The 12,883-nt window shown below is 41.8% G+C and overlaps 1 protein-coding gene across 1 annotated transcript; it reads right to left on the bottom strand.

Annotated features, from left to right (window-relative positions):
• Window positions 1–2,044: 2,044 nt before the first annotated feature.
• Window positions 2,045–6,864, bottom strand: LOC131737193 (zinc finger protein 444-like). The gene is made up of 2 exons (XM_059024749.1): window positions 5,952–6,864; window positions 2,045–2,114 (listed from the first exon to the last, which is right to left on the bottom strand). Exons 1-2 carry the CDS (start codon window positions 6,862–6,864, stop codon window positions 2,095–2,097), a joined length of 933 nt encoding a protein of 310 aa, XP_058880732.1. The 3' UTR covers window positions 2,045–2,094.
• Between the last annotated feature and the right edge of the window lie 6,019 nt (window positions 6,865–12,883).

Raw genomic sequence — 12,883 nt, 5'->3', positions numbered from 1 at the left:
TTAAAAGGCACTGCATATCAACAGGATACTCAGTACTGCATATCCAGCCCTGCCCCACTCCTTGTTCGCTGTATTTATCACATATCACTTCATAGTAGTGCATACTGATAAATCATCTCCTGATCACTCGATTTTATCACCAAACTCCTCAATAATGCTTTCCAAGTTATTATTTTATTACATCTCAAAAAGCTTGGCAAATGTCAGCGATTTTCTTTGAGCGTTGGATGCGGAAGCAGCTATCTTGTTTGTTAATGTCCGTGTTATGTCTGTGGTGAAGGGACTATGCTTATTGCTCAGATCTGCCTTTTTTCAGCTTCTATCGGCCTTTCTCAGCTATTGAAAGCTTTTCTCTGGTTTTTCCGGAGAAAAAATGACAAGGGACCTGTGCTTGACCTCGGACCGGAAAGGGTTAAACCCCTTGAAATTAGAATTTTTGCTATTAGTACCAAGTTCAGGCCGTAATAACTTGCGTGAAGGGACTCCAAAAAATCACCCAAAGATGTGTTTGGATAGATGTTGATGAGATCTACAAGCACCAAGCAAAATATTATGGTATCTGGGGATTTGGGATTTTTGGCAGATTTCTGAAGTTGCATTTGTCATGCATTCAAGCATTGCTTATGGCCACTTTGGTGAGGCTAAAGTGCCACATAGTTCTATCCAAACTGGCTATTTCTTCAACTTTGCATTCTCTGAGGATTGATCTAGAGGAAAAAGTAACAGTATGTGCTTCTACTGGTACTAGCTTGGAGCTGAGGTGTTATGAACTTGCATGGGACTTGGGACTTCTTTGTTACGATGAAACATTTGAAACTACCAAAACCTTACTTAGTTGAGTTTTAAAAACCAAAATAACATTTTTTCTTAAAAAAAAAAAAACGTCCCTGTTTACAGCACTGTTTAAATACACCTGTCTCTGTCATCAAAGACCTCCTCAACCAAAGACTTTCAGTTATGCCTGAAATTGACTGATTGGCTAGCATGAGAATGCAGCAAATGGCTTTTTCATAAATGGTTTGTGAAAAAGCTATCACTTTTTGGTTTTTAAAATCCAACTAAGACTCGGACCAAATCAAAACTTTGACAACCTGTTTACAAAACTGTATTTAATAGCGTTTTCTTTTTATGAGTAGAAGAAATAAGATACTTATAAGAAAAAGAAAAAGCTATTAAATACAGTTTTGTTAAGTGTGATTAGCGGGTTGTCAAAGTTTTGATTTGGTCCCAGCCTAAGTAAGGTTTTGGTAGTTTCAAATGTGTCATCATAACAACAAAGTCCAAAGTCCCATATGCAAGTTCATAACCCCTCAGCTCCAAGCTAGTGCCATTGGAAGCCCACATTGTTACTTTTTTCCTCTAGATCAATCCTCAGAGAATGTACAATTGAAGAAATAGTCAGTTTGGATAGAACTATGTGGTAATTTAACCTCACCAAAGTGGCCAGAAGCAATGCTTGAATGCATGACAAATGCAACTTCAAAGATCTGCCAAAAATCCCAAATCTCCAGATACCAACATATTTTGCTTGATGCTTGTAGATCTCATCAACATCTATCCAAACATATCTTTGGATGATTTTTTGGAATTTATTATGGCCTAAACTTGGTACAAATAGCAAAAATTTAGATTTCAAGGGGGGTTTAATGACCAGTGGTGGAACTTGAAACCAAAGTTTTTAAAATAATTTTGAAGACTGGTTCCAAAGGTTCTTAAAGCAATACTTACATTTTATGTCCCACATCCTCTACAGGGTAAAGGGCTAGGCTGAAGTTTGAATAAAACTCGTCAGTTACCCCTCGTCTTGCAATTTGCCAGAAGTGAGTAGGGTGCTTCTAGTATGTTTTTCTGAAATGCCCTATTCATTACGGGTAGAATGAGGTGCTACACATGATGGTAGCATCTAAATTGCACCCAGGGTGATTTTTCTGGTCAAGGTCCCTGTGAGGCGTGTGAGTAATAATGGAATTTCCAGACAGTACTTTACGTGTAAAAAGTTTTTCTTTATTAATATTTACACGAAAAAAAAACAAACAAAAGAAGGATGTGAGGGAGGGCGTGCTGGAGAAACAAAACAAAAGGATCGGAAGCTTCCTAGTCCTCTTCGTGATGTGCTGAATAAAACAAAAGAAAAAGAATCAAAACCAAGAGAACAACGTGAGTAAAGCTTCCGACCGTGAAAAATAAAAACAACAAGAACCCGGCACTGATTCTCTCCCTCCAGCCTTTCCTCCGCCTACACTTCGTGGGACCAACCCCGGACACAGTAGCACGTTCCCTTTAGTATGCAAAGCCCCGCCCCGGTAGTCAGTGGAACACCAATTCCAACTGACAGGTGTCCTTGAACCTCACGTGACTCCAGTGGCTGGAATTTACATACTCGTACTTCCGCCCCTCACCAAGGTGCCGCCCCTCATAAAGATGACTTTCGTCATGGTCACGAGATCTTGGTAAGGGAAGTCCCGAGTCGGTTTGATACCTTCTACTGTCGGGAGGCTGAATTACAGACCGAAACCCCTTTGACTCATCACATATCCCACCCCTCAGAGTGGAGCCGAAGGAACACTCGGAAACCTCTAACCCCTCCTTTTTGCCCCCCTCCCGGGAAAAAAAATCAGCGTTTTGGTGTAACTTACCCGCACGATGCCTTATTTGAAAGGCGAAGGGTTGGAGCGCCAGGTACCACCGCGTAATCCTAGCGTTTGAATCCTTCATTGTGTCTAACCACTTTAAAGGGGCGTGATCTGTGATGAGTACAAAGGGTCGTCCCAGAAGATAGTATTTTAAGGACTCCATAGCCCACTTTACTGCCAGGCATTCCTTCTCTACTACTGAATACCTCTGTTCCCTGGACAGTAACTTCCGACTGATATATAATATCGGGTGTTCTATACCATCTCTCTCCTGGGACAGAACCGCCCCCAGACCAGTCTGCGATGCATCTGTCTGAAGGATGAACTCTCGGCTGAAATCCGGGCTTACTAATGCTGGGGCCTGACTCAAATTAGTTTTAATAGATTCAAAGGCCGTCTGACACTCTGCACTCCATTTAATTTTATTTGGAGCGTTCTTTTTAGTGAGATCAGTGAGAGGGGCGGCTATAGTGGAAAAGTGTGGAATAAAGCGGCGGTAATAACCGGCCAACCCTAACAATGATCTCACCTGGGTTTTCGTGGTAGGTACCGGTGAATCCAACAGAGCCTGGACTTTTGAAACCAGCGGTTTCACTCTACCCTTACCCATTATGAAACCTAAATATTTAGTTTCTTCTTTTCCAATAGCGCACTTTGCCATGTTCGCTGTGAGACCCGCTTTCCTCAGAGACTGTAAGACGGCTTCTAATCTATTCAAATGTTCTTTCCAGGAAGAACTATAAATAACTACATCGTCGATATACGCAGCAGCGTACTCTCGATGAGGTTGTAATACCCTGTCCATCAGTCTCTGGAAGGTAGCAGGAGCTCCATGAAGTCCGAACGGCATAGTGCGAAATTGAAAAAGACCCTCTGGGGTTGAAAATGCCGTTTTCTCACGAGAGGCTTTAGTTAATGGAATCTGCCAGTATCCTTTCGTCAGGTCCAAGGTTGAAATAAACCGGGCCCGCCCCAGCTTGTCTAAGAGTTCATCTACTCGAGGCATGGGATATGCATCAAACTTAGAGATAGCATTCACCCTCCTAAAGTCTATACATAACCGTAGTGACCCATCTGGCTTGTCTATTGGTACAATTGGGCTACACCACTCGCTTCGGGAAGGTTCAATTACCCCAAGTTTCAACATACACTCCACCTCCCTCCGAACAGAATCTCTCCGACTCTCTGGAATGCGATACGGTCTCTGTCTGACTCTTAGACCTGGCGGAGTGATAATAGCATGTTCGATCAAATGCGTTCTTCCAGGCACGTTAGAAAACACATCAGCAAACATATTAATTAGATCGCTTACCTCTCTGCGCTGATCAAGAGTTAATTGTTCCCCCATCGGGACCTCAATTGCTGACACTGGCTCAATTGAGGGTCCAAAGTCCTCTCCCTCCTGTGCAGGAAATATAAAATGGACCTCCCGTTCTTTCCACGGTTTGAGGAGATTAACGTGATAAATTTGATTTTCTTTCCGACGCCCAGGCTGTCGGATCTCATAATTTACTTTTCCAATCGCTCGAATAACCTCAAATGGACCCTGCCATTTAGCAAACAACTTAGATTCCGATGAGGGAAGCAACAACACCACTTTGTCCCCAGGCCGAAAGTTCCTGATTCTTGCATTTTTATTGTAGCATTGCTGCTGCTTCTGCTGTGCCGCTTTGAGATTATCATGCGCCAATCGACCGACTAATTCTAAGCGATCGCGTAACTGTAACACATATTTTACTACATTTTTAGACTCTTTTGACTGTTCTTCCCAACCTTCTTTTATGAGATCCAAGATACCCCGCGGCTGCCGACCGTACAAGAGCTCAAACGGGGAAAATCCCGTTGAAGATTGTGGTACCTCACGAACTGCAAAAAGTAAGTAGGGAAGCAGCTTGGCCCAATTGCGTTTTTCTTGATCTACAAAGCGGCGCAACATACTTTTTAAAGTCTGATTAAATCGTTCAACAAGCCCATCCGTTTGAGGATGAAAAACTGAGGTTCTAATTGAACGAATTTTTAATAATTTGTATAATTGCTGAATACAGCCAGACATAAAATTAGTGCCCTGATCAGTGAGAATTTCTTTCGGGATTCCCACCCTAGAGAATATTTTTACCAATTCATTTGCTACTACTTCTGCATTCATAGAGCGTAAGGGAACAGCTTCTGGATATCGTGTTGCGTAGTCCACTACTACCAAAATATACCGATACCCTGAGTCTGCACCCTCCAGAGGGCCTACTAAATCTACACCAATCCTCTCAAACGGTACTCCAATAATGGGCAGTGGGACCAGAGGTGCGGGGCGAACTAACTTCGGGGCAGCTAATTGACATTCTGGACACTCAGATACATACTTCCGCACAAGACCGTAAACCCCTGGCCAAAAAAACCGGGCCAGAATTCGTTCCTGGGTCTTTTCAGTTCCTAAATGACCTGAAAATGGAATGTCATGCGCTAATCTCATGACTTCCGACTGAAAAGGCCCAGGAACCAATAACTGTTTTACGAGCTGTCCCGTCCCGGGAGCCCGGGTTATTCTATATAATAAGTGCCCAGATACAGAAAAATGCGGAAATACCACTGGTTGTCCTTCCTGCATATCCTTCCCCTCAACATATCTAACCCGTTTCCAAGCGTATTGTAACGTGGGATCATTTTGTTGTTCATATCCCAGGTCAATATCTCGGTCCCAATGGCTAGGTACACTGAGAGGAGTATCTTGTATTATTTGACCTTCCACATCAGTAACCTCGCAGCCCCGGTCACACTGAACACCTACTCCCTTACCCTGCCGTTTCAGAGATTGGTTTACTTTTGAGTCAGACACCTCCCCTTGTCGTCTCAGAGTTCCCTCATATTTTTCCACCCGGCGCTCTCTTTTTGTTTTTCTGGGGCGGATTTTAGGGTTAAACAGGTCGGTTTGCAACGGGAAAATCTCGCCAATTGTTTTCTCCCGTTGCTTAGATTGTCCCCTGGTAGAAACTAAGACCATTTCCCGACCTAAAATACGATCAAAAAACGGCCAGTCTCTTCCCAGGAGAACAGGGTATGGCAAACATTGTGCTACAGCCACTTTAACGTAAGCTGAATAACCATCAACAGTAAGTTTAACTTTAGTGGTGGGATAAACCCGAGTTTCTCCATGGATACAGGAGATAGCCACTTTACCCTGTGGCTCCCAGGTTACCCCCTCCAAGAGAGCTTGTCGAATCAATGTCTGTGCACACCCAGAGTCCGCAAATGCGTAAGAACTCTTATCCCCGACCTGTACTCTTAATTGATAAGGGCCCTCCCGACATTCCCCAATGTTCCTACCTGTTACCGCTGACCAGGATCTTTTTGCCAGGTCCACCTCCATCATCGGACAATCCCTGGCAATATGTCCGGGCTCATTACACCTGTAACACACTGGGGTAGAAGGCACCAACGGAGTTTGTTTGTCCTGTGAGTCAGTGACCGACAGGTTAGGGGGTTTTCCTCTCGCCCAAGATGGGGCTAACCTCGGCCTCCATGGTCTAAAGGTCTGGTTACCCCCTCTGGGCTTCATTGATTGGTTGGTCCGGGTTGGCTTAGGGGCAGGAGTGGGGTCAGGGACGGCGCCTTCGTTTGCGTCTTCATATGCCTCCGCCAGGATGATGGCTTTCTCGAGAGTGGTAGGTTGATTCCGTTTAACCCACTCCCGGTTTCCTGGCGGTAGAATAGACGCGAACTGTTCTATCGCGATCTTCTGCACCAGTTCTTGGGGGGTGTGTTCTTCTGGTTGCAGCCACCGGGTGCATTGATCCAGGAGATACTGTCCCGCAACCCGGGGCCGCACCCCCTCGGACAGCTGGTATTCCCGGAAGCGGTGCCGGTATGTTTCTTCTGTGATCCCGAGGCGTGAGAGAATAGCTTCTTTTACTTTGGCATAATCCGCTGCCTCTGTGGCCATTAATGCCCTATACGCTGCTTGAGCTTCCCCTGTCAAGCAAGGTGCCAGTTTCATGGCCCAGTGTTCCTTGGGCCACCCTGCTGCTTCTGCCACTCTCTCAAAGGTGACCAGAAAAGCCTCGGGATCATCTTCCGGAGTCATCTTTTGTAACTTCGGTTGTGTTGCAAACATCCGGGCAACCGCTGTTTCCGATGCTGGTGTCGACATTTTCTCCACCAGCTGTCCAAAGAACTGGGCGAGCTGTTCCTGGCGCCGTATCTCCCTCTCCTCTCGTTTCTCCTCCTGCTCCCTAAACATTGCCAAGACTGTAGCTGGATCCATCTCCCACAATGACACCACGTGTGAGGCGTGTGAGTAATAATGGAATTTCCAGACAGTACTTTACGTGTAAAAAGTTTTTCTTTATTAATATTTACACGAAAAAAAAACAAACAAAAGAAGGATGTGAGGGAGGGCGTGCTGGAGAAACAAAACAAAAGGATCGGAAGCTTCCTAGTCCTCTTCGTGATGTGCTGAATAAAACAAAAGAAAAAGAATCAAAACCAAGAGAACAACGTGAGTAAAGCTTCCGACCGTGAAAAATAAAAACAACAAGAACCCGGCACTGATTCTCTCCCTCCAGCCTTTCCTCCGCCTACACTTCGTGGGACCAACCCCGGACACAGTAGCACGTTCCCTTTAGTATGCAAAGCCCCGCCCCGGTAGTCAGTGGAACACCAATTCCAACTGACAGGTGTCCTTGAACCTCACGTGACTCCAGTGGCTGGAATTTACATACTCGTACTTCCGCCCCTCACCAAGGTGCCGCCCCTCATAAAGATGACTTTCGTCATGGTCACGAGATCTTGGTAAGGGAAGTCCCGAGTCGGTTTGATACCTTCTACTGTCGGGAGGCTGAATTACAGACCGAAACCCCTTTGACTCATCACAGTCCCTTTCTCACTTTAGGTTGACCTTTGCAAGGTCACAGGTCGAAAAGGATTTTTTTTTTTCTGAACTCTGTCTGAAAACCCCCAGGTGAATTTTTCTAGGACAGGGGCAACGGCACTTGTTGAGTTGGCATGGAATGACCCAAAAACAGACTGTCCAGATGCGTATCATAGAGTTCTTTGTTGGAAACAATTTGCAGTAATGTAGCCTACCTTTCTGTACTTGCATTATTTTTTATTACATTCATAGGTTTTAATACATGTTCTTATTAGTGTAATGAGTGTCTTAATAGAGATTTGTAACTGCATACACGCTTGTTTGTTTTGATTACTGTACTGGTGATTGGGGGACATTTTGAATGTCAGGTTATTGTGTGGGAGTTTATACCGTCCATCACTTACTGTGGGCAAATCACGTTAACACAAACGCGCCCGTTCTAAGCGGTGGCGACTGTAACAACATGACTACATTTTACATTCCTACCTTGTGGATTTTTAGCATGATGATTACTGGAACGAGAAACGTTCAGTGACAGAGTGACTGAGATGAAGTGATCTCTGCAAAATGAAACATCACAGCATTTGAAAGATGGATGTGTTTTTTTAGACGATTCCTGTCAGGACATTTTCTTCCCGAATCCTGGACTGGTCTATGCTTGGAGAGTCGAATTCATAATGATGAATGAATATATAACACTTTACATTAAGGGCCTCATTTACAAAGCGTTTACCATATGCAAAACATGATTACCGTGCGCAGTTCTGTCCCTGTCCTATTTACTATTCCCATTTCCTTGAGGAAAACAAGGATTTAGCGGATGCAAAGTGAAAGGGGCGGAATAGCATCGCAGCCTCATTTGCATTGAATTAATGATTTTTACGTATGCAAAGCAGCATGTGAAACACAGATAATGAGCTGCCATATATTCATGAGCTATTGAAGAAGGTCTGACAAAGATTTTGCGCTGGCAAAAAAAGACCCAAAAATTTAGCGGCTGACTGAGTGCTGCTGCAAAGCAGAGCATTGTGTAGAATATTTGCTGTACCAGCTAAAACAAATGTATTGAGTTAATACTGAACATCACTAACGCCCTGCCAAAAAATAAGACATACAACAAACGGCTTTTCATTGTCTTATTTCATAAAAATACCAATTTGAAATGGCAGATATTTAAGGTCCTGTATAGTCATAACGTGTTAATGTGACACTGATTTATTTTGGGCTAATTGTAAGTAGACTAAGATAAAAAGAAAACATGCTGAATTTAGTTTCAATTTAAAATAATATTTTATTATCTACACGTTCTACAACGCATCAGCATGGTATTACAGTACAAAAGCCTCCAAGGTATTCATTTGATTTTACTACTGTAAAATGCCCTCATATTAGGCTATATATATATATATATATATATATATATATATATATATATATATATATATATATATATACACACACACCGTAGTATTCGCTCAAATAAAAGTTGAGCCCTCCATTGTGAAGGCGAGATTGAGCATTTGCTCTGGCAACGAGGGCAACAAGTTACTGTGCCAAATATAATATCTAAAGTATTTAAGTACAGAAGGATTAATTGACAATGAAAAAAACACATAACTTGCACTATTTGCTTAACACATGAAAAACTAAGGACATGAAATCAAGCTTGCAAAAAAAAAACAACAAAAAAAAATCGCAGCGCTTAAGCGCACACAATTCTGTGCAACAACCACAACAAACGATTTATTCAGAATGAATAATATTAACTGGATAGCATATATTTAAGCTTCATCCCCCATGAATTAATTGACGTTAAAGGTCTGATTACGCTGGGAGCGGTAGTGGAAAGCAGAAAGCGGTAAACCGTGTGGTTTTTCATATTACACTGGCGGTGGGAAACCTTGCAGTATATGTAAATGTATTATCACATGTTAATGTTGAGAAAAAATGAATTTGATGAAGGATGTCAAGAAATAAAAGTTAAATATATTTGTGTATGCTATATTTGTGTATGTGTCTTTATTTAAAAAAAAAATAACAAACAAGCTAGGCAGTCCCACCCAGCAGACCTGCAGGTGTGTTGCTAAGTACTGTATGTGTACTTGCCACGCGCATTGAACGCATGCCTGCACAGGGCTCCCCTGGGTCCTAAACCCTGCTAGGTATAGACCACCCTGCTAGGTACAGAACACCCACACCGAGTGCAGAGAGCTGCAGGCTTATATGCAGGTGACCATCTCCCGATTAGCAACAAATTAATCACTTAATTAATACGGGCCACCTTCTACACTAGGTTTTTAATTAGATACTGGCAGAGGACGAGCTGCCTAATCTCGCCTCTGCCAGAAACAAAACAATAACAAAACCCATGGCTTTCGCCGTCATTATATAATAATACAGAAATCATAAAACACAAATACAAAATAACACATGGGCGGAAGGGGAGACCCAATTCTAAAAATATATAAACAATACAAAAACCCCACATTTTATGGCAGGGCTTTGCCCCACCCCCTTTTCATGTACAGGGCTCCTGACCTTGTTACAATCTCTCTCTGATATTTTTATCCTTGCCGCTGCCACCAGTACGTAAGCTCCTTCACGTGTTGTCAATAGAATAAATGCCGTGCGCAACTTCAGAGTTGTCGCCACCCACAATTTGTATGCAAACTAGAATTTTTCCGACTGGTATTTTTGCTTCTAATTAGTTAGTAAATAGGGTGTGACACTTTGGAAAATACCATGGGCAGTCATCTCAATTTTCCTCCCGCAATTCTGGCCAAATTACCGCTGCTTAGTAAATGAGGCCCATAGTGTCTCTATTTACTGTGTATTTACATAGTTATTACTTAGTAAATGCATGTGTACTCACATATAATTACAATGTTATTATGCATAGTTATAATTTTTCTTTTCTGTCCCCCCTGCTCTCTCCTCTCTCTCTCTCTCTGTTGGCACCTTTGAGTTTCACGCTGTTGAAATCACCACAATCAAGTTTAGATTCATCTATGGATGTTGCCAGTGCTTCCACTACAAGGAGGACATTTCTACATTTATCCAACAATAACACCCACTCACCCCAACACAAGATATTCCAAAGGCATAACGACAGTGTTGGGACTGACAACCTCAACATGCACCACCTTCTAATGATAAAAGCCTACTGAAGTACATCAATATTCCGATTTAAATGCTCTAATCCTGCCAAACCACAACACTGTCCCGCAATGTGACTGTTACCTTCACCCTAATTCTCCTAGTTAAAACTTAATGACGCTGTCACAATAGAAACCTTAGATCTTTCATTCACCAATCATCTAGTAAAACAAAAGTTAAGCAAAACATTGAAAAGGTATATACACCTGTAAATTAGAGATTTCAGATGTTTTAAAGAAAACCCAAGGTGCTGTTTTCCGGTTTCTTGGTAGTTGACCTTCTCGGTTCGGTATGTCTTACCTTCCCAGTGCTTTCAACTACAATCTAGTAATGCCCTCTTATCAGGGTTCTACTGCAAGTAATTCAACTTTTTGTTCAGTAACCTATGGCTTGTGAAATGGTTCAGCATATTTCACTGACCAACAGTGGCTCACAGGCACGACAAATACAAAAGGACAGGTATTGTCCAGGGGTAAATATGCAGCATTTCCAATAGCTTCTGTAAACCTGCACTACAGTCAGCTTTGCGGTCTTAAGATCCACTTCTCATCCATTGCAAGTACTGTATAGTAATATTCAAAAATTTAACTGCCCCCTGTCCTTACCCCAAACATAACCCTATTCATGACACTTACCTTCACTCTTTACATTAGGGGACCCTAAGGCCTACAGTACCTAAGCTCCAGTGGGTGTCTGATGTGAATAGCAGTGCAAATAGTTTCATATAGCATTCCAAAGCAAATTACATAACCACATCCATATAAGAAACCCACAACTTGGCCACATGCCTGATTAAGGAGTAATCTACCTTTGATGCTGTTCACTGATTTAGAAAAGTTCATGTGACTAGTAGCATGTATTACAGCCATCAGGCACAGCATACCTGCAAACTAAGATAAACATACACCCTAGTTAAGGAATATCTGTAGTTTGTTCTGGTTACCTACTCCACATTTTTGGTAAAAAATGTTGGCTATAACAAAGTTTTACAGGCAGAACCTCATCGGCATGTACGAGTTTAGCAGTCTCTTAGCTGCTGTGCTAACTCTTGAGGGGTGTAGCTTTGTGGATGCAGCACAGACCAGAGAAGTTCAATATCTTTTGGGTCATTGTGCAAGCATTTTGGTTTTTAACCCCCCGTAGGCCTTTGGAATTTTTTTTAATATGGTGGAAAAGCAGCTGAGAAATCCATCACCATCTTCCAAAGGCTAGGGTAGCACTGCGGATGTTTATACTCTTTTTGGCCATAAACCTTGCAAAAGCTGGCAAACCCCTATCCAAAAAATATCTGCTCAAACTGCTCTGACAATAAAACAACACATTAGAGCAGGGGTTTCTGGGAAATAATCAGGCTTGACTTTTATTTAACATTTTTGGATGATTGTGGTGATTTGGCTCCAGTTTTCAACTCACAGGAACTAAGGAACAATTCCCCACATATTTGGTTTATGACATTGTATTGCTGAGAATTCATTACACATTATGCATGTGATGGCAGGGGACTCAAATAACACTTCTCCTGATAAAGACTTTAATTTCAGTGTAATCATTTTTATCTTTTCAGACATGTGCAACCCAGCCCACGTATAATCTAATAATCCTTTAGTTATTTTTTTTTTTTGTAAATCATGTATATGTGCTATACATTAAGGATGTATTGGATCAAATAACATGGTAGGTCCATGGGAAACTAAATCTCTTTAAAACCTCAAACATCAATTCAAACTGTTAACCTTAATTTTATTTGAATTCCTTGTTAAAGTAATTGCATCAAGCTGGGATTAAAGTACTTTGTTGCAGTACCATGTAACACTTGTTACCAGGTTCTAAAACAGAATTATTTATCTTAAAGACACAGTAGCCCCTTTTCCATGATAACATCAATAAATAAAAAACAGAAACCCTCAGTGTTTACAAAGAGTGCACACCATATTAAAATCTCACATAAATATTTCCATTCCATTGGAACATAGGGGGATTTAAGGATATATGTCAACCCAATCTACAATTATTGCAATCTAGCATTAATGTATTTGTTCAAATGTGTTCAGTAAGTGCTGGACATCAAAAGACAGATAAAAACATGCAAGCAAACCTTGCACATAGAATCAAGACTTAAAAATGAGGATGTATGCTAAACAAACAGATTGTATTTTAATTGCCAAACAAATTAATGTGCATTTGTATTTGTAAAAAAAAAAAAAAAAAAATCAAAATATTTCCTAAATATAAA

Source organism: Acipenser ruthenus, chromosome 5, assembly GCF_902713425.1.
Source record: "Acipenser ruthenus chromosome 5, fAciRut3.2 maternal haplotype, whole genome shotgun sequence".
Lineage (NCBI taxonomy): Eukaryota > Metazoa > Chordata > Actinopteri > Acipenseriformes > Acipenseridae > Acipenser > Acipenser ruthenus.
This window is presented reverse-complemented; position numbering and strand designations above follow the sequence as displayed.

Coding starts and splice junctions, on each gene's coding strand:
- LOC131737193 (XM_059024749.1), bottom strand. CDS start 6,864: ATGTTTAGGGAGCAGGAGGAGAAACGAGAGGAGAGGGAGATACGGCGC. Junction 2,115..5,951: donor ATCCTGGTCAGCGGTAACAG/GTAGGAACATTG, acceptor TGTTTTATTCAG/CACATCACGAAGAGGACTAG.